This window comes from Agelaius phoeniceus, chromosome 7 (genome assembly GCF_051311805.1).
Source record: "Agelaius phoeniceus isolate bAgePho1 chromosome 7, bAgePho1.hap1, whole genome shotgun sequence".
Classification (NCBI taxonomy): Eukaryota; Metazoa; Chordata; class Aves; order Passeriformes; family Icteridae; genus Agelaius; species Agelaius phoeniceus.
Genome location: NC_135271.1, coordinates 39,832,492 through 39,859,460, shown reverse-complemented (window position 1 = coordinate 39,859,460; position 26,969 = coordinate 39,832,492). Strand labels below are relative to the sequence as shown.

General features: G+C 42.0%; 1 protein-coding gene across 1 annotated transcript in view; it reads right to left on the bottom strand.

The window, feature by feature from the left end:
- Positions 1-4,063: 4,063 nt before the first annotated feature.
- The window catches only part of SLC49A4 (solute carrier family 49 member 4), a 71,571-nt gene continuing 48,665 nt past the window's right edge, over positions 4,064-26,969 (bottom strand). The window contains exons 7-9 of the mRNA XM_054636436.2: positions 25,340-25,467; positions 14,709-14,891; positions 4,064-11,547 (exon numbers count right to left, since the gene is read on the bottom strand). Coding sequence (XP_054492411.1) covers positions 11,432-11,547; positions 14,709-14,891; positions 25,340-25,467 — 427 coding nt within the window. The 3' untranslated portion in view covers positions 4,064-11,431. The remainder of the gene's footprint in view (positions 11,548-14,708; positions 14,892-25,339; positions 25,468-26,969) is intronic.

Genomic DNA, 26,969 nt, shown 5'->3' with positions numbered 1-26,969 from the left:
AATTCTTAACTGTGTGGAAAACAGAAAGTTTCATTATCTTGTGGGTTCCCCATGAGGTGTGGGAGCACCCCCAGCAGCACAAGCAAAGCAGGGACCCAGGCCAGGCCGTGGAGCTGCTTGGGGGGCATAGCAACAGCTGCAGCCCCACAGACCCCCTCAAACCTGCCTTTGGTAGTGCTCAGAAGTTTGGTATAAAAAATGCAGGAAAAGGAAAAAAGCAGAAATTTCCTCATGACTTGAGTCTGGTCTCACTGTTTCCTTCCAGCTCCCTGCCAGAGGGGCTTTGGGGACAGGCTGCAGTGACAAACCTGTCCCAGCCCTGTCACTCCATATGAAGCCCATTTGCTGGTGTTTTCTTCTCTATTAAGGGATGGGAACATCCATGGCTGGTGGGGCACTTGCCTGGGCAAGGGCACTGCCAGCACTCGGTGCTGTGGAGGTGAGGAGGGGCAGGAACTGCAGCCCAGCCCAGGTAACCCCGTGCTCATGAAAATGCTGGAGCAGGGACTCGTGTGAACGAGCTGCAACCACCACAGAGCAGCTGAGCAGAGTTGTTTGGGCACCCAGGCATTATCCAGAGCAAGTTAATTTCCTCTTCTGAACAGGCACCACGTCGTGCAGATAGCATGGAAATAAGAAATATCCTGCAGCCTGATTTTAGCAAGGCTGCTGACTCTCTCATACCTGAGCCTGATATGCTGCCAGGAGCAGTGGCCAGGCAGAGCATGTGCAGACACACTCCTGTGAAAGCAGGCAGGCTGCAGCAGTAAAAAAGGGTCTCAGGTGAATCCCCTACTCCACACCCAGCACTGCTCCTGGTGCCCAGCACCCCCACCAGTGCCCCCAGTCCCTCATCACAATGTGATCACATGGCCTGGCTCTGACTCCTGAATTTCCCTCTGCCCACACAACCATTTCACTCCTCTCTCAGAGCCCAGGTGGTCGTGCTGCTGTGACCAGGCAGGGGGACAGTCCCCAAGCTCAGCAACATTCCCTGTGTTGGCCTAAATCAGCACAGAGCAAGCACCTCAGTGTGTGAGAGGCAACCCTCAACTGCAAAAGCTCTGCTCCCCATGGTACCCCGTGTGTGCTTCCCCCTTGAGGGACCACACACTCAGTTACCAAAAGCTTTGGAGACTCATTGTAAACTGTTTTGCTAACAGCTGAAATGCATGCATTTGTTTTGTCCATTCATAAAAAAAACATTGACAGAGTTGTCATTGCACTTTCTGTTTAAAAAAACTGAGGTTCAAATTAATCAAGAAGGTGACAGAGTTCAGCTGTTCCCAAAGGAAAAAACCCAACCACATGCACACATCCCCATCTTTGGTGAGATTTCAACCCTTCAAGCTGCTGACAATATCTCCAAACCAAACCATTCTCCTCTGGGGTAAGGACCAAACGGGGTGAGGTGATTTTGGTGTTGTGACAGAAATGCAAATCTGGCTCTTGGCAGCTGGGCAGACTCTCACCTTTTTCTGCTGCCCCAGTGTGATCACAGGCCAGGTTTATTTTGTCACCCAGCAGTTCTATCACCCTTTTTTTGTTCCAACTGGAGTTACGTTGAGATCTCACAGCAACTTTAATGTGTGTAAGGTCAGCTGGTTTTCATTTTAAAACTACTAAGATGACAAGGAAACGTTGTTGTGCTGCACACCAGCCACATCCATCTGTCAGCTCCATGGTGTGGATCTCTACAGAGTATGGAAGGTGCAACTCTTTGGGTTATCGTACCAGCTGAGGCAGATCTGGAACCCAGCAACCACTTAAAGCTCCCCTTGGCTGTGGGGGAGCTGTGGGCAGTGTCTTCTGGCTGAGCAGCTGTGCTGCAGCATTGTCACCCTTCAAAATAACATCTCTGAAGATTTTCAAGGCCAAACTTCACAGTTTGTGAAAAAAGCAAAAAGTAGTCCTGGCTTTCCATCACTCTGGGGACAGCGAGGTGTGTCCCAGAGTCAGGGTTAGCATGGAGCACAGTGAACAGCAACAGGCTGTTGAGGTTCCATCCATCTAACCTTGCTGCATTCCTCCGTTTTTAAACCCCCCATAGTCATTTCCTTGCTGTCATGGAAATAATGGAGCCAGCAAAAGATTGCTCCCCTCTCAAGCGCAGGGTAATGAACAGCCATCAGAAACATTTGATATTTCCATGATGTGAGGCACCAATGGCCACAGAGAAAACCATTCCCATTTTGGCAGTACTTAATTTACTGTCACGAGCAAGCGATCTGTACGGGAGAGCAGGCACAACGCTGATACACTTTTATTACCCTGCCAGGAGCCACATTATTGTTTTCTGTTTTCACATTTCTTAGCAACAACATTTTTTTGTTCATAGGTTTCTTCCTAGGAGCTTGGCTGGAATTATTTTTATGTTGTCCCCAATTTACATGCTGACTTACATCAGCCTGTCCTCGAGCGAGAGCCTTGCTTTCTGCCTGAAAGCCTCCTGGCAATTACTGCTGTCTTCTGCTGATCCATCACTCTTTGGCACTGGAGGAGATGAACCTCCTGCCTGGCAGAGCTCCCTGTCCTGGGGAGCAGCTCAGTCCCTGGCAGGCCCCACCGTGCCAGGAGCTGCTGGAGCCAAGGAGGGTCTGGAGTGAACAGGTACAAACTTGCACTCTGAGCATCACTGCTGCACGCCAGCCCAGAGCCCCAGAGCCCCCCAGCCAGGATAAAACCATCCCTGACACACTGAGTGTGCAAGGGGGGACAAGCTGCAGTTCTTGCCATAGGCTCTGGCCAATGATGAAAACTTCTCTCAAAATGTGTAAAGGTGAATGCCTTGGGTGCCAAGTCCCTGATGAGAGCCCAAATCATGCTCCTGGAGCAGGCAGAGCCCTGCAGCTGCTCAGCTCTTGTGACCCATGGATGGAGGGTGAAGGCAGGAACCCCTGCCTTGGGGTGCTGCTGCTCATGTTTCCCAGCATCAGCATCCTGGGAGTTTGGCTGCAGCCCAAAGATGCCAAAACACACAGACCAGCATTTTCAAGTGGCCCCAACTTTTCCCCAGCCTCTGCTGGTCCCACGGCCATTAAACATGAGGTATCTGTGAGCCCACCCACATCTGGGCACATCTGGGCACAGCACCAAGAGCTTTCAACCAGCTGGACCCAGTCCAGCTGCTCCCCCATGTGCAACTGCAGCACAGTTGAAGAGGGAGCTGCCAGCACCTGGCACTCTCTCAGGAAAGACAGAATAAATGTCATTTACGTGCCAGGGAAAGAGCAGACTTCAACAACAGCAAAGATAAAACAGAAAATAGGAAAAAAACCTGAGAAAGAACAAGGACAGGGACTTCACCAACACACAGAACTACATCAGGGCTCTGAGACAGATCCTCAGTTCTCATCCCCCTAAGGATGGAGATTTCTGTAACACTGCAAAGATAAATGCAACTGGGAACTGTGTCATTAGAGGCGCTTTAAGCTCCCATATATAGCCTGGAAAGAGATTGTTGCTAAGAATAGTGGGGCCCAGATATTCCACGACATGAGAGTTGACAGATTTCTTCCCAGCACTAATAGGATGTGAGGCTATTTTAAATTTGCCCTGATAAGTAGTCAGGCCATTCTTGAAGAGCTGGTCCTAGAAAATAAACATGGATCAAGAGATGCTGGGCTGGGTCTGCTTCAATTAAATGCAGGATAAACACAAGGAAGGTTCTTAGGAAGGCTCTCCTTTCCAAAAGCCCCAATACAGTGATGATGGGAGCCAGCAAAATCAGCTGGCCTGCAGCATCCTGAGCCCTGAGGAATCAGGGTGTTAAATCAGAGTGGTGATGATGTGGTGGGGCTGCCACCCCTGCCAGCCCTTCCCCTTTCCCTTCCCCTCCCTGCTGCAGGGTACCAAGGGGTGCACCTGCAGGGCCAGACCACCCCCCAAAACCTCAGGAAAAGCCATGGAAATCTTTCATTGGCTGGGCTGGGAGATTGGATGAGGCTGCATTCATTTAGACTAAACAACCCCCATTTCATAGCAGGCTTTGCAGTGGGTTTTGGCAGCATTATGGCAGAAATAAACTACTCCCTTGTGCTTTCTTGGAAGTGATGAACAGTGATGGCAGCAAACTGAGTAACCTCTTTAATGTGCAACAGCCAGTACGTAAAATAACACGCACTTCATGGTCAGAGTCCAGTTTTAAATAGAAATTACACAGTGGATATCTTACATTGACAAGTATAGAGTGGTTTCAACATTATTTTCTCAAAAATAAAAATACACCACATCGGAATATTGCATACAAAATGTAGAATTTGCCCTAAAATAAAATTCTATCAAATCACTTTAAAAATTACAAAAGCAAAATGCATACAAACTCCAGTAAAACTGAACAGTCTTACAAGTCGAGGATAGTTTACAAAGATGCTCTCCAACATGTAAAACCCTCTTCCTTCTCCATATGTTCATGCAGTTCAAAAAACCCCAACTGTTAGGTGTGTCCCATAATTAAAAGCTGTTTTTATGACCTTATCAAGTACTTCTTTCTAAAATGCACAGTGGAAGACATTAAACATGGTAGGGGGAAAAGAGATTTTAATCTAGCAAATATCATAGGCAGAGAAAAGAGATATGTTTGGAAAACATCATTGTCCCACAGGAGCAGGAGTCCTGTGGGGACACCCTGCAGCTCTGCTGGGCTGGCTCAGCCCAGGTGAAGCAGAAAGGTCAGAGCAGAAGGAAGAGCTGTGGGCAGGGAACACAGCTCTAGTTTATATTGCACATTCAGGGTGTCCCTGCTGGGCAGGGACCTGGAGCATCCCCTCCCCTGGCATGGGTGGGCACCCCAAGCCCCCTGGCTTTTCCCACACAAACCTGCACATCCCCTCTGTGAAGAAAAATGTGACCTTGGGCTTGTGGTGGCTTTGACAAACACGTAGACCAAGGCTGGAGAAGTGACCTCAGCCTGAAGGGAAAATCTTTCCATAAAGAAAAGAGGTTTTGCTGCAGGTGTTGTCTTCATGTAGCAATGCAAAGTGAGTGCAGTGAGTCTGTCCAGATGCAACAAGAGGATAAATCACATGGAGGAAGCCACTGGGGAGAGAGACCGTGCAGGGAAGAGCTGTTATTGCAGAGAGCAAGTCCCACCTGCCTTCCCTGCTGCAGCCTGGAGACCCAGCACCTCTGCATTGTGTGCCACCACCACAGCTGTCCCTGTTCCTGCAGCACAAATCCCACCACAAACAGAAAAAGAAAGTCAAAAACTCATCCTTGAGGAAGGAAAAAATGAAGTTCTGAAACAACTGGGCCGAAGTAGCCACCCCTCCTGTGCAAACAGCCCATGTGCCCAACATTCCCCCTCCTGGGCATCCTGGCTCTGCCCTTCCCTTCTCCCTCTGTGCTGCAGTCCCTGCCCTCCACCAGGGCTGAACCTTCCCACGGTGCTGCTGGGCCTGAGCAGTGAAGAAACAGTGCTGGGGCTGTGGGGGGCATGAATTGATCCAAAAACATTGCAATCCCAAGTAATTGGCAGCAGCCAGCACATCTGTGCAAATATTTGCTTTTGCTTGTCAAAACTTTGGACAGAGTTACATTTCTTCCTTTATTTATTAGTTTCATCTGTCTTGAAACACAAACTGCAAAAATTGTGAGCAGATTGACATCTTCTTCTGACTCCACTGTGGCAGTGCCTGCTCTGGGGCAATTCTGTGCCAGCTGAAGTGGCACCCCCAGAGGAAGCAAGGCAGACACTCCTGTGCCACCCACAGCCCACCTGGCAGCAGTCACGGCTGCAGGGACGTGGGATAGAGTCTGTGTTGATGGGGATGATCCCCTCAGGTGAAGCAGGGAGCCTGGAGGCTGCCTGGCTGTCTCTGATGGAAAGGAAGCAGCAGCCACAAGGCAGCATTTCCCTCTTCTCCCCCCACAGCTGGAATGCTGGGACCCACGGAAGGTGACAAAGTTCTTGTGTGTTTGGCAGGGTTGGCATCTGCCCTTGCACAGCCCACATCCCATGTGGTGCTAAAACAACCCAGAGAATGGCAGCCCCAACATCAAATACCAGATCAATACCCAGAACTGGTGCAGGTTTCCACAGAGTTGTAGCAGTTGTCTTGCCAAGTTATTACAATGGTCTGTACTTAGTATAAAAAGAACCTCCTCAAAACTAATGAAACATAAAAATGCCTTTGTCAGAGATACTTACTTAATTTGCAAGTGACCCAACAAAAGAAATGAACAATTAGAACCCTGCTGTCACACCATTACAGAGCAGTTATATCCACTGTGCAAACTGTGTAATTCCCATTCATATTTCAGTCACTCCTGACAATTAAATCACATTTCCCTTTCTTGTAAGAGCCAATACACGCACATCAATCAGTGCAGCTTGTTTATGCTGCAGTGCAAGGCCATGCAGTCACTTGCTCAGTTCACTGTAGAACAAGCCCAGCATTAACATCCCTGTCACCACAAAATCTTAAATTGCAAATGGAATTCATCAGTCCAGGGAAATATTTTGGTGCTGAAATGCCCCCTTGAACTGGGCACTTCTTGTTACTCAGTCCAACCTGTTGCTTTCCCCAAGTTACCACAACAAACACTGACAGAGTCTGGGGTTTTCCAACCCACTCCAAGATTGAAGACATCCCACTCCCACTCCTTTCAGCTCTGTCAGATGGTTGGGAATAACTGAGATGCTGTGAGCCTGAATACCTGACACACACACTGCCCATCTGCTTGGCCTCTCCAGGTGTGGGAGCTAAAAATCATAGGTTTCAGGTAAATTACAGGCTGCTTCTAACAGATTATCTGTTCATGATATGTGCAGAATCCTTTGGGTCTCCACTTTATTCCAACTGGTACGATTTTCTAAAAAATAAAAATCCCTATTTTTATGTACATTAAGCACACGGTCAGCCAACCTCTTTTCCCTGTAGAATTGCTCTGGAAGCAAGGAAGCTCTTCTCCACACCTCCAGCCCAGGGGAGCAGGCAGCCCCAAGGGAGGGCAGAGGAAGTTAATGGGTAACAGCAGTGACCAGAGCCAGGAACCAGTGCTGCAAGTGGAGCCTGCATTTTCTAATCCTGAGCTCCCCATGAGCAGCATGGGAGCTTGCACAGCTCCAGAGCTCAGGAGGAGGAGAGCCAGCAGCACTGGAAGCTGAACCAAGAGTGTCACTGAGCCAAACAAATGTTTACAATAGCCATTAGGAGAGAGTGGTCACCATGGAGCAACCTTCCCAGCATTCCCAACACAAACCACAACATCATTACCTGTGTTAAGGGCTCAGCACTGCTGGGAAGAGGCTCTTCAGGGCTGTGAACTTACAGGCCACAAAGAGAAGAATATTCCAGGGCTTCTCAGGGCACCTTCCTCTGCTGGCAAGTCACAGGCCATGCAGCAGCCAGTGCTGTGACTGCTCCAAGTTAGAGAGACTTCAAACTCTCGTTTATTAAGAAAAGCATTAACTGTTTTGAGCCTATTCTGCACTACTGCTAATTGCATCTGCACTGCACAGGGCTCTCCCTGTGCTTCAAACTCAAACTTCCAAAGAAGTGCAGGTAGCCTGGCAGCTTGGACTCCTGCTAAATCCAAACAAGGCTGGACCAGGCATGAATGCTTATCCAAAAAATATTTCTATGGGTTGAGTTGTGTTACTGACATGAAAGGGACTGCTCCTCCACAGAAGGATGCTGCTGTGGAGCACAGATGGGGATAAAGTGTTTTTCAGAGATCTCAGCAAGCACATTTAAAATCCACACTTCCATCCTAAGGCAGACTTGCTAATCTAATAAAATCCTAAGCTTGAACACTGTGTGTGTGGAATGCAGCCATGTCCTGCACAACTTCAAGTAATTTTGGAGCAATCCTTTGACTTTCACGTGGGCAGATTTCCATCAGAGCTGCTGGGAACTCAGGTTGAGCCCTGACTGCAGAGCAGAGCCTGTGAAGCACATGCAGGTTTCCAGCAGGGCCTGGCTGGGCTGCCCAGCCCTGCAGAAGGTCCCTGCTCCAGGGCAGAGGCGCTGGTGGCTGTGCCTCAGCCCAGGCTGCAGTGCCAGGCAGACACAGGGCAGGGCTCTGGCACGAGGGGCTGCAGGGCTGGGGTCTGTGAGGAGCAGTGGGAGCTCCCCACGAGGGACAGAGCCAGCCCAGCCAGGCTGCAAATGCAGCACTGGCACTGGCCAAGGCTGAACCCCCCAGCCACGGTGATAACACCTCTGGTAAGAGATTAGGAAGGGAAAGGAAGTTCCTGCACAGCTGGAGAGAGGAGAGCTCTGCAGGTGCCCAGGTCAGAGGAAGGGCCAGAAGCTGCTCCAGGCACTGGAGCAGAGATTCCCCTGCAGCCTGTGATGCAGAGCATGGTGAGGCAGCTGTGGCCCATGGGGAGCAGAGATTCCCCTGCAGCCTGTGGAGAAGCCCCTGCCACACAGCTGGGTGCCCAAAGGAGGCTGTGGGAAAACTGCTGGAGCAGACTCCTGGCAGGATGGAGAGAGGAGCCCAGGCTGGAGCAGGCTGCTGGCACGATTGTTCCCAAAGGCCTCTGCCCACACTGGAGAAACTCATGGAGGATTGTCTCCCCTGGCAGGGACCCCATGCTGGAGCAGGGGAAGAATGTGAGGATCCCCAGGGGATGAGGTGTGTGATGGTCTGACCACAGCCCCCATTCCCTGTCCCCCTGTGCTGCTGAGGGGAGGGGGGAGAGAAAACCACAAGTAAAGTTAAGCCTGGAAAGAAGAGAGGGATGGGGGAAGGTGTTTTCAAGATTAGGTTTTATTTCTCTTTATCCTACTGTGGTATGATTGCTTGTAAACTAAACTAGTTTCCCCAAGCTGAGCCTGTCTTGCCCATGATGGTCACTGGTGAGTGTTCTTACCTCAACTCATGAGCTTTCCATTGTATTTTCTCTCCCCTGCCCAGCTGAGGAGGGCAATGACAGAGTGGCTTTGCTGGGCACGTGGTGTCCACCCACAGTCAACTCAGCACACAGAGAAACAGCTACAAAGCAAGTGAATGAGCCATTCACTCTGACTCAGAAAAACAATCAACAGGGTTTAAAACAAGAGGTTCACTCATCTCCCCTGACTACAGAGAGCCTGCATCTGGAAGCACTGGCAAATATTTTGAATTGTCTGATGCCTTCTGGAACAGAGGAAGAATAGGTTATAGTCTAAGTATTGTGTAAAATGCTTCTCCATCTTAAAACAGTCAGAACAGTGAAAGGATTAGAAATCTCTGTCGCTCAGGACAGCAATTTTAATCTTTATATAGCTACAGTAAATTGCAGAAAAAGAGCTCTGAAGAGCCATCCCAGCTTGCAGTTCTGCCATGACAATGCAACTCCAGACTCTTGGCAAACGATCCCTGGTTTCAGAGACAATAGGTAGCAGCAGCTACTGGATACTGAAACTAATCCAGGCACTAAAACATAGTAAAAAGAAGCTGGACAGTTAACACCACTCATCTGAAAAGTAAGGGATGATGCCAGTGGATCTGAATGTGCTGGTTGGACTGATTTCATTTTCCCTATGCAGGTTAGCTCCACTACCACAAAGAACCTGCTTCAAGACAGGAAAGACTATTTAGAGCTGATACAGGCAATGAGCTAAACCCATTTTCAGTTACTACAGTAAGGACATCAATTGCTCTGAAAACATAAAAGCAGGGAACAGCTTGTTTTATTTTACTGCACAGATACACTCCTGAGTTAAGTCTTAGAGGTGTATTCTCTCTACAAAAGGAGAGCAGGCAGAAGGAACAGATCCATGTCTGAAAGGTAGTTCTGGGTTTATTTGGGTGAGCTTACCGTGCTGGCATTGCCCCTGGGACAAAGAAGAGCCCCACACAGGAGCAGAGGGTGCTCGATTCAACTTCTAGAGATGCAGAGCCTCCTCCAACACGTGCACCCACCCCCTGCCACAGAACTGCCAGGACAGGAAATTATTCCCTGAAAAGAATCCCTGTCGCACAACGCTTCCCACTCATGGCAGTGACTGGCTTGCATACAAACAAGGGCACATCACCTTCCCCAGACAGGATCACCTGGAGTAAACCTAGGGAAACACATACCCTTGCACAACTTATATATATATATTTATGTATCTCTTATATATATAAGTTTTATTTGTGTATACATTGATATAAATATGCACGCCCCCAAACACACAAACACATCCCCATAACACAAAGCACAGAACACACACACACACATACAGAAATATTTTAAATGATGCTGAACTGAAATCTAAGAATATAATTAAGAAATCATTAGCAGGTTTAAAAATTGAGTTAAAAAACTATTCAAAGTGTCTTTAATATTTCTGTTCAAGTAAGGGCCGGAACGACCACAGATTAGTACTGATAAAAAGAGCTGGCATTAATTTCCCATATTATGCCAGAACTCGTGAGTTACTCATTGTCAAACTCATTGTCATTTCGCCATCAATGCACCTCCTCAACTAGAAAGGTTTTTTTAGGAAACAGTGATTTCTCCAGACTTGGGTTACAAGCAATATTGTTTAGGCACCCTCAGTCATAAACTAATCCTAAAAACCACACACACCTTAGAGTATCAGGAGAGAACTAGCAGGATTCAGACATCCACACCCACAGTATTCAGTGGCACAAACAGTAAAAAAGGCAGTACTGGAGATGGAGGATGGAAAGGTGACACAGTGGTGGCCTTTAGAACAGCAACATTTACCTAGAGTGACACTCCAGTACCCCACAGATGCTCCATATTCAGGAGATACGGAACCGGGGTGGCATTTCAGAGATGACTGTGGGTGCAGTTTGGGATTCAGTGGCAGCTAAAGCTATTGTTTACTTGTGCTCCAGGGTGGTAACATACACCTCTAATATCACTGCAAGGATTATTTGGGGTATTTAGTATGGCTAAAAACCCTGGTACCAGTGTCTTATATCAGAACCCACTTTATTAGAATGTAAATGTAGTGTACAAGCACCAAATCATTTTGGCTTAAATGTTTAATGAACATTCAATATATAAATGACTAGTGATTTTAAAGAGATCTTGAAAAGATTTCTGTTTTCTTTTCTTATTTTTTTTCCTTTTGTTAAGATTATTCCCTATTTTCATTCTGATAGAAGACTCTGAAGATTACTGGTACCCTGGTGTGTATAACCGTGAGTCAGCACACAGGCACACACACACACAACATACACCTCACTGCTACATCAACAGCCTCTTCAACAGAGAGCCTCAGCCCTGCACAGGGACCTGGACAGCAGAGAGATTCTCTTTGTGCATTTTGGTGTCACCATCACCACTCCAGTTCCACATTTATGGCAAATCAAGATGGTCTTGAATGTAAGAACGACCCATCCCTCACCCTCTCTAAATAAAGCCACGATTAAGTCTTGAAATTTCTTTGTTTTTCTGCTGTTCAGCTGTGCAAATCCAGGCAGATGTGCAGACTGCAAAGCCGACTTCCAGTCTCTTCCAAGCCTCACCAGCGTGGGGTGATCACACGGAGACGACAACGTCGAGATAGAGTCTGTCATAGGACTCGCGGAAGCACAGGATGAGGAGCAGGCTGAGCAGACACGACCCGGGCAGGCACCAGTTGAACCAGGAGAACTCTGTGAAGCAGAACAGAGACCCAGCCTCAGTTATCAAACGTGTTCTGGGTTTAAAGCAACCAAAATTTGGACTGATGGCAGGTTTGAAGGAAATTGCTGTGTGCTGACAAAATCCTGACAGCTCCCAGTCAATCGATCCATGGCTAACTTGGTCTGTGAGCTTCTCCATGGACACCTCAAGTTATAGATATTTAAAGCCAATGCCTCCAGCTAATGGAAATCCTCCTTATTCAACCTGCCAATGAAGAGAACGGGGCAAAAAAATAAAAATCTATCATTGCTGATGGAGAATAAACCACTTCCAAAGACTCTACTCATTAGTCCCTTGATTTCTATGGATTGAGAACTAAAATTAAAAGCATAGGAAGAAACTGGGTTTGATTTTGAATCAAACCTGCTACATTGTATAAGAAGGGAAAGCCAATTCCTCAGAAGAAAACTTGTGCATAATGGAATCAATTCAATTTAAAAGTCATTGCAAAAAACAGGTCCTTGGAAGCCTCTTTTCAGCTGTTTGACATAACGTACTGCTCTTAAAAGTCTGTGCTCTGTACTCAAGAAATTCTATCATCTGATATTTGACTAATTATTAGCAGTTTGAGTCACATTTTTTTCAAACAAGTACAACAAAGTCTTTTTTTCTACATGTGTCAATTTACTAAAGAAACATTCATTTCACCGGATAGTGTTTTACTCATTTTTTCAAATTTTCCATTATTATTATTACTATTATTATTTTTTTCTCTTATTATTATTTAATTTTACAGAATCTAAACTCTCCCTCCAGGAGAGTTAATCAAATCTGAATTAATCAAAATCAAGGCTTCATCACTGCTACTCTCTTAAATATGCAATTTATATTGCTGAAAGAAAAAGCATGATTTATTTTAAACAAGGCAAAGGACAACAGTCAGAAAGCCTGAAAAATCAGCCTTCCAAAACCAGTAACTTTCAACAGCATTCTCCCTGATCCACCAAAACCCCTTATGGATTTGTTTACGCAGTATTATTATTAAAACCATAGCAAAAATATCCTAGGCTTGGAGAAGACTTATGTGATGCCAGAAGTCAACAGGAAAACGCTTTGCTATAATTTTCCTTACAACATTCCTCCTTAATTGGAATAAACAGATTTTAACTCAAATATCCTAAGAGATGAAGTTTAACTTGGGAATACTTCATGTCTTTTTTGATCTAGAATTTGTGCCAGCCCTGGCGATGCATGGAACGCATCAATCGTGTGAACTAAAGGTCATTTTCCTTTTGTTTGTCCCTTGGAAATCCCTGCAGAAAGGCAAGGGAAACCTCATCCAGAGGCTGCAACTTTGGGGCACAGCACTAGCAGCAAGGCTGAGCTTTAGGTGGGTTTACATCCCCACTCTGCTAGCTGAACCAAAATCTTCAGTGCACTGGAAAGCTTCCAGGGCTTGGGTCCTTCACAGCATTTGCAATATCAGTACAAGGAGAAAAAGAGAAATTGGAATGAAAACTACTGAAAGATTATTTGGCTAAAAGGAAAGACCAAGGGAACAAGATGAATTTGACTGAGTTCTGGTTTATCTGTAAGCTTCTTAAATGCCATTACAGGATGTATTTTAATCAAATGAAAGCAAATGATTCAGATCATTATCTACCTTCTAACGGATTTTTTTAATCAGAGGAGCCAATAGCACCCCTGGCACTGATCCCCCCCAGTGACCACACACTCTCTCAGACTTTCTATCAAAGAATGGATTTTCCTAAGCACCAATTACTTTATTTTCTTTCCTTTTGAAGAAATAGGGGAAATATTTTAAGTGTATGGGTATACCAATTCCAGGTTTATCCTAACCTGCATTTACTGGTATCTTGTAGGGAAAGAAATATGAGAGACAAAAAATGGTCCCAGATACTCTATTTATGGGGGAATGAGTCCACTCTATTGTAATTTTTTCATCAGAAGTGAGACACCATATCCCCATCCTCATTTATTATGTAATGCCAAACACTGAAAAAATTCTCTGAACATTCTGTGTCATCTTTCCAGCTCAGGTACAGATGTCAAAAACAACAGTATGTGTGAACAGAGTTCACACCAATTGATATCAAAAGTATACTTTAAAATGTAAAGCCTAGCTCTCACACCACCCAAGGCTAGTCCAGATGGCATTCAGATTTTACAATGATACAGTTCAGCATCAGTATTAAAAAATTAAATAATTTCTCTCCGTTTGTGTTCACAGACCACAATTTGGAACAAGGTTGTCATCCTGCTTGCAATTTCCTGGCAGAAAGACAAACCATGCTGAAAATTTGCCCCAGGATGAAACTTTGATAATTTATAGCAGAATTCAATCTGAAATTTGTCACTCTCCTCTTAGTTATAAATTACAACATCTTAAGAGGTAATAATATGTAAAAGCTCATATATTCTAATAGTTTACAAATATTACACCATGAAGCAAATGTTTACATAATGGCAAAATACAAAGAAAAAAATCTGCGTCTTTGAAAACCCTTAATAAAGACTTCCCTTTGAAAGCAAGCTGGGCTCTTATTTTACAGCCTAGAGTAATAATATATATTACAGTCTACTAAACAGCAAGTTTTAAGTTATGATTATGAGTTAGTAGGAAGCAAATAATACTTGGGAGATGAGAAAGTCTGAATGAATTGACAAAAACCTGAAGTGAAATCCTGTTGAGCTGGAATAGGCCATGGGATTTCCCAAGGGAGTGCCTGTTCTGTCTTTGGGCAGTGGGACCTCACCCACTGAACAGAGCTGGCTTTAAATGGGGCATTTCTGCTCTGCCCCTCCTGGGCAATCCAGCTCTACCCAAGAGCATGGGGTTGGGTGAGCTTTACTGTGGTTCTCACCACCCACAGGTACAAACATTATTAATGGTCACATTACCCAGGCCTTTATACAATTTGATGACAGTGTGTACCTTGGTGGTTTCTGGCTACAGCAGATTCAAGTAGAATTATCCTGCATCTAAGAAATTTCATTTTTATAAGCATGCATACAGAAAAGAATGATTAAAATTCTCCTTCCTTGCTGCCCTTGCTTGGATTCAAACATTTGGTTATTAACAGAAATTGTATGTGCAAATCCTTCCTTTTACTGACAAAGGTATGTCCTTAAGGAGTATTAAATGTTTCAAGTGGCTTGTACTTCTTACCTGTATGGTAGAATGTGAGGAAAAACAAAAGCACTCCCATGAACACATTACTCAAAAAGGTGACAACTCCACAGCTTATTCCTTCTGGAACGGGGTAGACTGTCTCCACAAAGAGCTCAAAGAATATTGGTACGCTGCTGTTGAGGAATATGCCCAGCAAAATGCAGGATGTGTACAGTGTAGCTATGACAGAAACAAAAACAGTTATTAATTTCATGCTGGTGTTTTCCCCTCCTATTCAGAGCTGCCAAGAATACTAATATTTGAATAACCAAAAAATGCATAATCTTATATTTATCCTCTGTGCATCAAAAAGAACATCACATTCTGCTAGCTTTAGGAAGAATGCATGCATTGATTTGTGAAAAAAAATCAGAAACACTGATTGATTTATTTATCTATTTATTTAAACAGAATCCATGAAGATACATTCAGTGATTTGGACTTCATTTGTAAGTAAAACAAACAACAAAATTATGAATGCAAAGCATCACCTACAGTTTAATTTACCTCTGAAACAAACAGAAAATATTGTCCTACACACAATTAGGACAGGGAGCAATTAATGCACCAAATTGGAAATGGACATGGATTAACCTTTTGACTTAGTTCTAAAGGTCAAAACTAATTTTCCTTCCATTTTACAAATAAATACTAATGATCTACCAGCTATCAAGACATTAGTATTCAGCACAGCCTGAGCTGCAACACGTTGAATCCCTTCTGGCTTCAAAAGGAAATGAAGGGCACCCAGCTCCTGACAGGAACGGGACACATTTGATAATGCAGATTATTTGCTGCTGTACAACAAATTGTTTTTCTTGGACAAACCAACAGAAAAATGTGATGTTTCTTCAGCAACCTCAGCTATTTTGTTCAATTTCTGCCAAATACTTCACAGTACTTAATACAGAAGCTTAATATACTTATATTATCATTTAATAAACTTATTATAGCTATTTCTGGACTAAAAAAAACCAACAACCAAACCACAAAACTTCACAAAAATTTAGTATCTATTTAGAAATTCAAGTAAGCTTTTTCTTAGTGCTGTCCTGGACAGAGAAGATTTCCTGACTTGCAACCTCAATAAACCAAGGTTACTGACCAAGTACAAAGAAGAAGTAAATTATCAGAAGCCTTTAAATAACCAGAAAACTCTGGAATAATTTCTGAGGCTCCCACCAAAATACTAAGAAAACCTAGAGAAAAATATTTCAAATACAAAAGTGTTATGAAGTCAGAGGTGAATTATTTATAGTGTCTTTTCGTTGCAGTGGAAAGATTCTATCGTACAAAATCCTTAGAAATTCTTTTTCATATAAATATATATATATGTGTGTAGATATTTCAGTTTAATTTACACTCTTTTGTCTTAGAAAGGGAAGAACAGAAACAGCTCCACTTCATCTTTTGTTAAGCACTGCTCAAGCTTTCAACTGAGAAACTGTTAGGAAGCAGGAAATGTTCAGCTTAAAAAAATTAAAAAACAGCTTTATAAAATATAAAAAATCATGGAAAAGAAATAAAGGGATTTAGAAGCAGAAAGGGCTATCTATTGCATCCTCTATTTCATGTGGTTTGCTTCCAAGGAACAAGGATATTTATCTTTCAACAGAGGACTTGTTGAGACAGGAAAAAGGAGGGAGAGGTGGCCCCACTTCTTTGAATATACCACAGTACTCTGAGCTGTAAGGAAAACAAACAAACACATGCAAAACCAAACAAAACCAACTCCCTCAAAAAAACCATGATAGTAGCTTTTCCTACTCTTGAATTCTCCTGTCATAAACTGCAGAATAAATCAAAGAAATTGATGCAAGATATGTCCAGGAGTCATCAGAGAGGAAAGAAAAACCTCATACAGTATTAGGATGTTCTTCCTAATGCCCTCCTCTAGCTAACACTGAAGACCTGATTCCCTAGTTATAAGATCCATAGATTTTTGCTGCAAGTCCTCACTAGTATTTAAAGTTTCATGAGCCACTCTTTGAACTCCCATTCACCTTCAACACTGCTGCATATTGCTCTAAATCTCTCTAACTGCTGTCGGGCGTAGCCAGAATATCCAATCACATTCAGTGGCTGGAAATTTTTGTATTGGCTTGAGAGACTAACACATAAATGAAATAGAAGAATCTCTTAAGACAAATGAGCATTTGCCCCTTATTACTACACTCAGTTGAAGATATCTATAGATAGACTTGTAACTTCTAGAGAACATTTTCAGAACCTCCCTCAAAGAAGGGAAGGTGGCACCCAGCTGTAATTCTGTATCAGAAACTCAAACAGTGGAAATAGATGAGAAGCTGCAGAAAGGCACAACAGCACTGTTGAAAGTGAACAGACTGTCAGGATAAACACCTCTGCAAGAAGGCTGAAACATCTTCCAGAAGGAGCAACAGCCAGGAAAAGGGAACTCATACCTCTCAACAGAGACAATGTCTAGACATACGATTTCCAGAAACATAGAGTCACTGAGATGAAGGCAAAAATTAGCAGCCATTTAAAGACTTCAGATTTTGTTTAATACAGTAGGTGCCAAGGTTTCCATAAAATGAGAAGAAGCCTTCAAACTAGATTTGCTAGTTTAAAATATGCCAGTTGAATCACATCATTGCTCACCACTCACTGCAAGGTATTAAGGTGATCAGACCACGAGTGAACAAGGGCAGTGACCCTGTACCTTAGAAACAACAGCCTCAAATTTCTTGTCAGGACACTCACAGGAACACACCCACTGGCACACATCTCACACTTCCACACTGAGAGGAGCAAAGCAGCTTTGGCATCACCCTTTGGCTGCCCCAAAGGATTGCCTGCCTTGTGTGTGCACATCAAGAACTGCCAGCTGAATACCAACGACAGCACCTCAGCTGAGATCACAGCTAGCACTGATAAAACAAGGTTATGCAGAGGTACAGGTAACACTCATCTTTGGAATCAATAAGCAGAAATGTCACAGCAAAAGGACAGACAGAATATAGCATCCACTAGATGCCAATTTAAGTTCTAACATCTAATGGAAATGATAGCTTTTAACTGGGAAAGCACAAAAAGAGGCTCTGAAAACGAGGAAGATGTGCACATCTGAAAGCCTTCTTTAAATGGCACCTATTTTAGTGATGGGAAACTGCTTTTTATCTCATGCATCTGTAAATCAGGCAGGGTTATCCTGAGTGCTATACAAATAAGCTTATTCCAGTAATTTAGCAACTGAATCACAAATCCAACTGGTCGTTGACAGGAACTCAAAGATAAAATACACAGTTCTAGAAAAGTAAGTCCCAGAAACAAGTAAAATCAGAGTTCAGAAGTGGTTTTTGTTTTTTTATTTCACACACTAAAGAGTGTATCTCATATTCCAGCTCGTGGGTGACAGGACAGCAGGGAGATACCACCTATTAACAGGGACCATTTGCTTTCCATCACAGAGACCTTGTGCTGAACTAACACAAACAATTACCACGATTTTATACTGCAGAGAACAGCTGCTCAAGTTACAGCAAATGTTCTTTCAATTAAGACAATCTTAATGACAGTCCTTGGAAATGAATATAAGGATCTGAAAGCACTGACAAAAGAAAAAAAAGAGATGATTCACCAAGAAGCTAACATTATGTCCTAAAGAATAATAAGTAACTTGGATAGGCGTGCACTGGAGAAGTGTGTCATGCTACTACTATTTAAAAAAATCACTTTTTGTTAGGAAAAGGAATCAATTAATTGCCTATGAAGTTATGTGCAAAGTTGTGTATCCAAGACAATGGCAGCTATGGACATCAACAATGGAACTGGGCTAGGTTTCTAAAAACATATTAATTTAAATAGTTCTTAAAAGAAGTTTGTGTGCATTAAGCAGCTATTTCTCAGGTTGACCATTGCAAAAAGATCAGCAAAGGCAAAAATCCCATCCACAGCACAGCTGTTTCAGAGAACTGGCAGGAGCTGCTGCAGCAGGAGGCTCAAGCCATGTTTCATCATGTCATGCTCGTGCTTGAGGTATGAGGTAACCCTTGCTATTCCCTCAGCACTCATTCTGCTGGCCAGGAAGGAAGCAAGGAATAAAATGTGCCTTGATAATAGCACTAGAGATGCTACCAGTTAGATGACTTGGGACTGATGATGATACAGTGGTTTAGCAGAAAGAGCAGAAAAAGTGGCAAGAAGGAAGGTTCCTGTCTGGCTTATCTCCTACAGGCCTTGAGCTACTGGATGGCAAATACATGCCCACATCCCAGAAAAAGACTTTCTCTTCTCCCAGCCACAAGCTGTGGCAAAAGCTTTCTACCAATTAAAAAAATTGTTGGGGGGGAAGTTAGGAATTCAAACAGGGAAGTGATTTAAATGACAGCCTTCACTTGGTGTGCTCAGATGAGCTTCCAATACAGCAGAAGGAGACTCAGCTATCTCTGACATACAAACAACTTTCAAGAATTTTCCAGGACATTCTGCAACAAGTTTAGCAATTTACTCTTCAATTATACCATTGCTAAATGTACAACTACAGAGCCCGATCCAAACCCAAATGAAACTGATGGAAGGACCTCAGCTGATGTTCTTATCAACCATTGGCACATGCATCTTGGCTGATTTTTAACAAAGAATATGAAATATTACCATTTCTTAAAAAAACAGTTTTCAGATAAATTTACACAGGAAATGCTGTATCAAGTGCAAGCAAGTGGTACAGCATCTTCCCAAGTCCTCTGCCAGAATCTCTGTGCATTTTGTAACAGTTCTCTTTTGAGACACACTCAGCCAAAACTCACACAAATTTTATAGAGATAAACAGGAGAGTAAATACAATGGAATATATTCTCTTGGAAGCAGCACACAATTTAAAGCAAAACCTATGGAGATCTAGGGCACTTTTTCAGTGCCCATTATAACTGTATTCCAAACATCAAAGTGAAAGGATAATGCCTTATGTGGATGCAGGCTTTGTTGACTTCAGTGCTTCAGTATCCCCATGACCAATTTGAACAATTCAAGTTAGTTCCTGCCAGAATTTAAAGTCCATTAAAGTAGAATGAAACCTCCCTATAATCTAACTCTTGCTACTGGCCATGGTAAGAAAAGTCGTGGAAGAAGTAACCCTTAATTTTTCCATGAGAAATGTGACTCCCTTAAGGTAAGACAGTAAATTTAACTGTAATTCACTTATGGGAATGAAAAAACACAATAGAAGAAAGATGTCTCTGTAGTGCACATTTATAACATCAATATGTTTCATTGCCTGGATTTCCATTCCAGCACACACTGATCAAATTGCTATGTCATGATATAGTTTTGAAAGTAACCAAAAATCTGATCAAATTTGATTTGTTCTACATTCTTCTCATGAGAAAAGCAAGTGGAACTTGCTTTGAAAGCAGAGCATTCAGTTCAGAGAACTAAGAAGTGAAAAATTACTGAGTAAGCCTCAAGAAATGAAAGAGGAGAGGGCTCAAAATTACACAATATTTGAGGTTTGCTATTGATGGATATTTAAAGTGTCCAGATTCATAGATACTCATCTCTGAAATGCTCCTCCCAAATTTCAAGCACTGTATACAATTAAACACTGTTTCTTAAAAGAAAATAACCCCCTAAATTAGTTTTTCTTTAAGCACTCTTCTATTTGTGAAGTTAAAGAAGCTGTCAGCAAAACAAGGGTCATTATTCCCATCTTATGAGTGAGAAAAGCACAGCAGGAGTTGGGGTAATGATTTGCCCAAAGCCCTAAGCAGGTTAATGTTTTCAGGCCACTGTTTTATCCTCTAGGCTCCCCTGCCTTACACTTACCAAGCACATCTTGTTTATAGTAAAGAAATTAAACTGAAATAATAAACCAATCAGTATTATATTATTATCACCTTTCTTTTTCTGTGCTTTGTAGATGAGGACAGAGAGACAGATGTGTTTACAATGTTCAATCTGTTGAACCTGAAAATAAAAGTGTGGCCTGCTTAACCTAAATACAGTCATCAGCTTATGGAGTTGCCACTGTATTCAGTGTCTGCCATGCAGCACTAGAAAAGATTTTGTAAAGCAAACTTCTGCTGAATGTGCTCATAAATATTAGAATATTCTTGATATGCTACACCGAAAACATTCAATCTGAGCTGCAAGCAACTAGTGTTGCATATCAATTTTTGGAAAATGCTGGTATTTGTATCCAGAGATCCTACCAGCAATACAAAGTGGCAAGATACTGAAACTGGCAATACAATGCCTTACACAATTATTTTGGGTCGAAGTATCCCATTGTACATAAATTCACATAATGAAGTTCAGTACAAAGCAAACTAACAATGAACTTGGCAAAGAGAAACAGATCAGCAGCTGCACTGAGAATTCAATGGAGAAAACTATTTTAATGCTCTATGTGTACATAAAATTGTCTTTGAAACTGAAATGCAAATAATATACATTAAAATTAAAATTTCTTAAAATAAAATTCAGGCTTGCTTAAAATATAAACCAATTCCAGAATCAAGGTTTTTGGAGAGCTGTGTGATTAGCTGATGAGAGGTGTTTTAGACAGATGATATAGTAGCTGGCACTGTATCATTATTGCCTTGCTTTCTTTTTTCCCCACACGGGCGGTTGTGGTTCATATATACAACTATGACTACACTTTTTATAAAGTCTTTTGGAGTTACATTAAGAAGTCAGCAAATGACACAAAACTTGTCTTCTTCCATGGGAGGAGGAAAAATTGAGTGTATTATGCAAATACGAAGCAATGCAGGCATTACTCAACACAAACAATCCTAAACAGTATAATTTAAAACCACAAATGCAGTCATTGATTTTTAATAACTGCATTAAAGGTATCCATTCTAAGTAATTACATTTTGTAGGAAATATCTTTAAATGATGTTGTGCTTATTTAAAAGGAATTAAGAGAATATTATACAAACAAGGTGAGGAAAATATATTTTGCTGTGACCATTTTTCAAATACCTTCCCTCCTCCAGTATTTAAAACAGACATTACTAAAACTGCCACAAAGAACACCAATTAAAAGAAAACTTTGGTTGGTTTGTATTTTAAAAACAAATATTTTGAGATTTTTCTCCTTTTCTTTTAGGGTGAATAATTGGCCAAACTCTCTAATTTTTTTTATGCTTCCATAAAAACACATCCACCTACTGCCTGCTCTGAGCCCAGGTTGGAGACAAGCAGAGGGTTTTCAGAAGGGGGAGATGAGCTTATGTCACCCAATATCCACATGCTAAAGGAAAAGACTGGCTTTGGACCTGGGGAAACTACTGTCAGGGTCTGCCTATAGATGCAAACTTAATTCATGGATCAAGCAGCTGTTAGGTGAGATACAGCCCCCATGGTGATGGCATCTAACCAGACCTCATCTCTGTGGTGAAGCCTGCCTCAACACCTGGGCCAGTACAAAGGCTCCCAAAGGTGTCTTGTCTCCTCCCTAAAATGACTGTTTTGTGGAAGAGCTGCCTTTTAACTGTACCAGCAATCCTTCAGATCATGTGGATATTTCAGCAGTTCCCAGGTATTGCTGAAGATGGCAACACTTGTGGCTTTGTAGGGCAAAGCCTGACTTGTTCAACACTGGAGGCAGGCCAAGAGAGGAGGGGGAAGTCCCTCCCAAAATGGGAGCTACATGGTTGGAAGGGAAAACCTCTTTGGAAGATCAAATGTACACCCCCACAAATTCTCATGTCAGTTTTGAACCCTGCTTGCTCTGCCTCAGCATTTGAATAAGGCTGAAAGTGTGGACTGAGATCCATCACTGGCTCTGCAGCACTGCCAAGCCCAACACTTGAGCTCTGCCACAGGACAGGTGGAAGTGGAGGAGCCCATGAACCTTCTGGCAACATCAAAACCTGCCTTGAATAACACAACTGCTGGTTTGCAGCAAGTGTCCACTGCTGCCTGCAAAGTGGCTCTGGAATAAAAAGTACTTTATGGACTTTTTCTGAAAGAAAAGAAAAGAAAAGAAAAGAAAAGAAAAGAAAAGAAAAGAAAAGAAAAGAAAAGAAAAGAAAAGAAAAGAAAAGAAAAGAAAAGAAAAGAAAAGAAAAGAAAAGAAAAGAAAAGAAAAGAAAAGAAAAGAAAAGAAAAGAAAAGAAAAGAAAAGAAAAGAAAAGAAAAGAAAAGAAAAGTAGCTGAAAAAAAAAATCAACCAAAAAATTAAAAAAATATGAATGAGGGAAATGCCCCACGATGATATCTGCTTTTGTTTTGCACATCTTCAAGCTCTACAAAAACCACACAGCAAATAACTACTTGGCAGTCCATTGTCAACACTTGCCCACTGATATGCACAGTGACTGCCACCTGGTACCAGCTACCACGAATCACTTCCAAAAGCTGCCAGCCCACACTGCCAGCCCACAGCCTGAATTTGACCTCTTAGATTTGTACTCCAATACACTCTGTATCTCAAACTTTTAATTAAAAGGAGAAGAATAAAAAGAAGTTCATCCAAATCAATTCAAATGTACCGTTTCTCCCAATTACTGTGAATGCAGAGGTCATCATCATGTTGCATCATTACACTGAGGAATAATCTAGCATGAAGTCCTATAAATTAGTTTAAATAGCTTGTGTGTTTTCATCCATAACAGCATATTTCATAAAGATATAGCACTGCTTTTCTGTGTACAAGGAACTAAATTGAACAGGCACATTACATCTATTTTTTAAGAACTTTAATGAGAAAAGCCTGATAAGAACCTTCCCCCACTGCATATCTATGAAATATAAACAGCAGGAAAAAAGAGATCTTAAAGAGATCTTATTTTCTGGCTGCACATTAGACTGATGCTTTAGACTGCCTTTTTTTTTTTTTTTTTTTTTCTTGAGGAATGCACCACATTCCTGGCACTCTATTCAAAACAAGCTTGTGTTTTAAAGAAAAGGGTTCAGTATTTACAGTGGCATACGTAAGAAAAGCATTGACAGAAAAATCTGATCTGTAATTACAACTTAATCCAAGGAATCATCCATTTTAAGAGAAATGGTAATTGCATGAGAAGTACAACCCAATCTCTGCATTTGAATCAAGAGATGCTAGTTTAGGACACTATATATCAAACCTCAAATACCCTATCTACTTTTATGTCCTGACAGTGGATGATCTTTCCAAAAAAAAACCAGCACAAAGCAACTACACGCTGTAAAAAATAAGAATTCTTGTACAACCTATGCTGCATGCTAAATTCTTTACAAAAAAAACAAAAAATAAAATCAGAGAGAGCTCCATCAGTTTTGTTTTGGAACACTGGTGAGTACGTAGGTAATGACTTTCCCCTCTTGAAACGTTTCTTCATTCTTATGCATAGACTTGAAGGGTCATTTATGTGTTTGGTTTGTTGCATCAATTCAGAGGATAGAGTTACTGTAAAAATTTACATTACTGCAGGCTTGTAGTGATGAAGCAGGCAAGCATGAGAAAAAAGCTTTTATTGCTTTTATTTTAGATTTGATGGAAATGTGTAGTCATTTAGTATGACAACAGCCATCATGAAATTTGATTTATTTATTGATTATATTATGTTTTATTTAAGCAGAATTTTTGAAAGCATTGAAATTTCAAGATAAAGCACAAATTTGACCTATCCATCCAGATGGTGTTGCTCATGAATTGATCATGTATTTCAATTTGCTGTACCCACTTTAGTTTATAGTTGTGACATTTGCAGTGCACCAAGGACACTTAGTGAAACTCAAACTTAATTTGAGTAAAACACTACTCTATATACTACACTCCCCACCAAACTCTTTTATTAAAAATAGGCAAAAAAAGGTTTTCATTTCTCCTAGAATGCATAAATTGCTTGTAACAGAGATGGTCCTTCATTTAAAATGGATTTATAGAATTCTTTACTAAATAAACATATTTTTGAACTCTAATGGCTTAGGTTTTACTGTAACTTGCTACTCTGTTGAAGGTCTTGGAATCACAGGTGAATCAGTCCTTTGGTGCAGATAATAAGGTGAAGGACAGATTTTTAAGAACTAATCAGTGCTAGCTTTCAACTAAGGGTGCAGCTCGCTGGCAGCCCAGCTAGACCTCTGAGCTTTTCCCCCGCTCCTGCCAGCTGCTTTTTTTCCTGTCTTTTTGAGGCACAGGCTGAGTTAATTTTGGGCTGGAAGAGTTCCCTGAACCTGCATGCAGGTGCAAGAAAAGAGGACAGCACTGTGCAGGGACAGATTTAGATGGCTGAAAACACTATGGGTCACCTTGGTTTGAAATGCACCAAGTGTTTCTAATAACTAATGCAAGTTTCAAACCCCTAAATTCCCACACATGTCACTGTTTCTTATATGCAAGACTACTCTCATTCATCTGATTTTTCTTGATTTATTTCTCACTTCAGTTATTCCAAAGGACTCAAAAGCAGAAAAACACTTAGTCCCCAAATCAAATTTAAATCTGTATTCAGGGCTCCTGTTATTGGGTTTTTCAAGTTTTTAATCTTTTTATTGAATTATTCAAAGGAGTGAAAATATTTCAGGTTTCAATAGACTTTCTAAACATTTTTTTTGTCTCAGTAAAACTACTGTATTACTAAAGATACCAAACCAGGTTATAAGATATTGAAGACTGCAAATATTTGCCTGCAATATCAATTATAAAGAACAGGAATTAAAATCATTGTCAATACCTGTGGTTAAAGGCAGATGAGTGACAGAAGTTAGACAGGTGAGAGTGAACCAGGTTGATGCTAACGTTGCTCCAGATAAAAGCAGCAGCAGTATGAACTTCAGCATGCCCCTGATAAAATCTGCAAATCTAAAATAAAAACACACATCAGAGCAGTACAAACACCAATTTTCATATTATTTAAATGTGATGCTTGACAGTTAATTCAGTATATCCTCATTAAACATTTTGGAGACTATAAAAACAATTTAAAAGTAATTTCTCATTTTCAGAAATAGAAAAAAGGTATTTTTATAGAATGGTGATATTTCTAGCTGTCAAGCTGAAGAGCCATGGATTTTTTAGCTGTCACAAAGTAACAACCAAACCAGAACAATTCTCAAGCAATTTTCAAGGCATCACATGAAAACACTGGAGGAGAGGTTTTTTTTTTTCCTTTTGCATTTGTTGGACACAGTATCTCACCACTACTTCCATCACTGTTTTGTCAGCATTTGCCAGTCTCCCTTGGCAGACACAGAGCTCCATTAGCATATGAGGAGGCTGCCGCGTTTCATTCAAGACATAGTTAAGCGTCAAGACTCATTCCTGTGGGAAATGGAAAAACTCCAAAAAAGTCCAAAGAATCCCTAGTTGAAGATGACAAGGAACAGCTTCTGAACCCTTGGATGCATTGGTGATGAAGCTTGTGGTGGCTTAGGCAAGGAAGGAACTCCTTACAGAGGGGATCACTCTGCCAGTGGCTGTTTTGGATTGAAAAGTTCCAGAAACCACAAGCTTGGGGCTGCGCCTCTTCTACACAGACCCTGCTGACAGACTGGGGGAGGACAGCCCCACAAGTCCTTGGGCAGTCTGGCTCTTATACAGAGGGAGTTATGATTTTTATACCACCTGATGGTACAACTGCTTTTCTCTTTTTTTTCCTTTTTCTTTCAAGGAGACAGAATGAGCAGTGCTCGTGTGGCATAAGTATCAGTGGAACTGCTCTTTTCAAAGGGGATGTGAACCTAACTACTGGGCAAGATATATTAGAAAAGGCAATCTTATTTGTTCATGAGTAATTTTCTATAATCTCCTGCTTAGGAGATGTGCTTTTGGGATGGACAGGTTAGGTATGTATTTCTAAAGCATATTTTCTGCCCCCTTGACAGGCTCCTGCCTTGATCAGGCTAATGGCAGCATAATCCACCCAGGCTGGTCCATGATAAAATTTGTCTGTCTACGAGCTGACTGCTTTCTCTGCCCTGACAAGAACACTCTATAAGCAGATACCTTATAGCTTACTTGATAAAACAGGAAATGCTGCCAAAATTTTGAAAACTTCCAAAAATAGCATAAGAGACATAGGAGTAATGCACTCAAACACTCCCTGCTCCCCCAAACCAACTTCTTTCCTTGTATTTTGATTCTCCCCATGCCTGAATTCCACATTGAATTTAGCAGTGAGTAATTCAATAAGCAGTAGTGGGAGATCAATGCTGCATATAATCTGAGAAGTTTATGACTGCAGTGTTCAAGTGGCTTATGCATTCATCTCCAATAGCCAGAGGTCAGCTGCTACTGGTGGATTTTTCTTCTGACAATCCAATCGAGGAGTCAGGATCACCTCACTGGTTTGCCAGTGAGTTTCT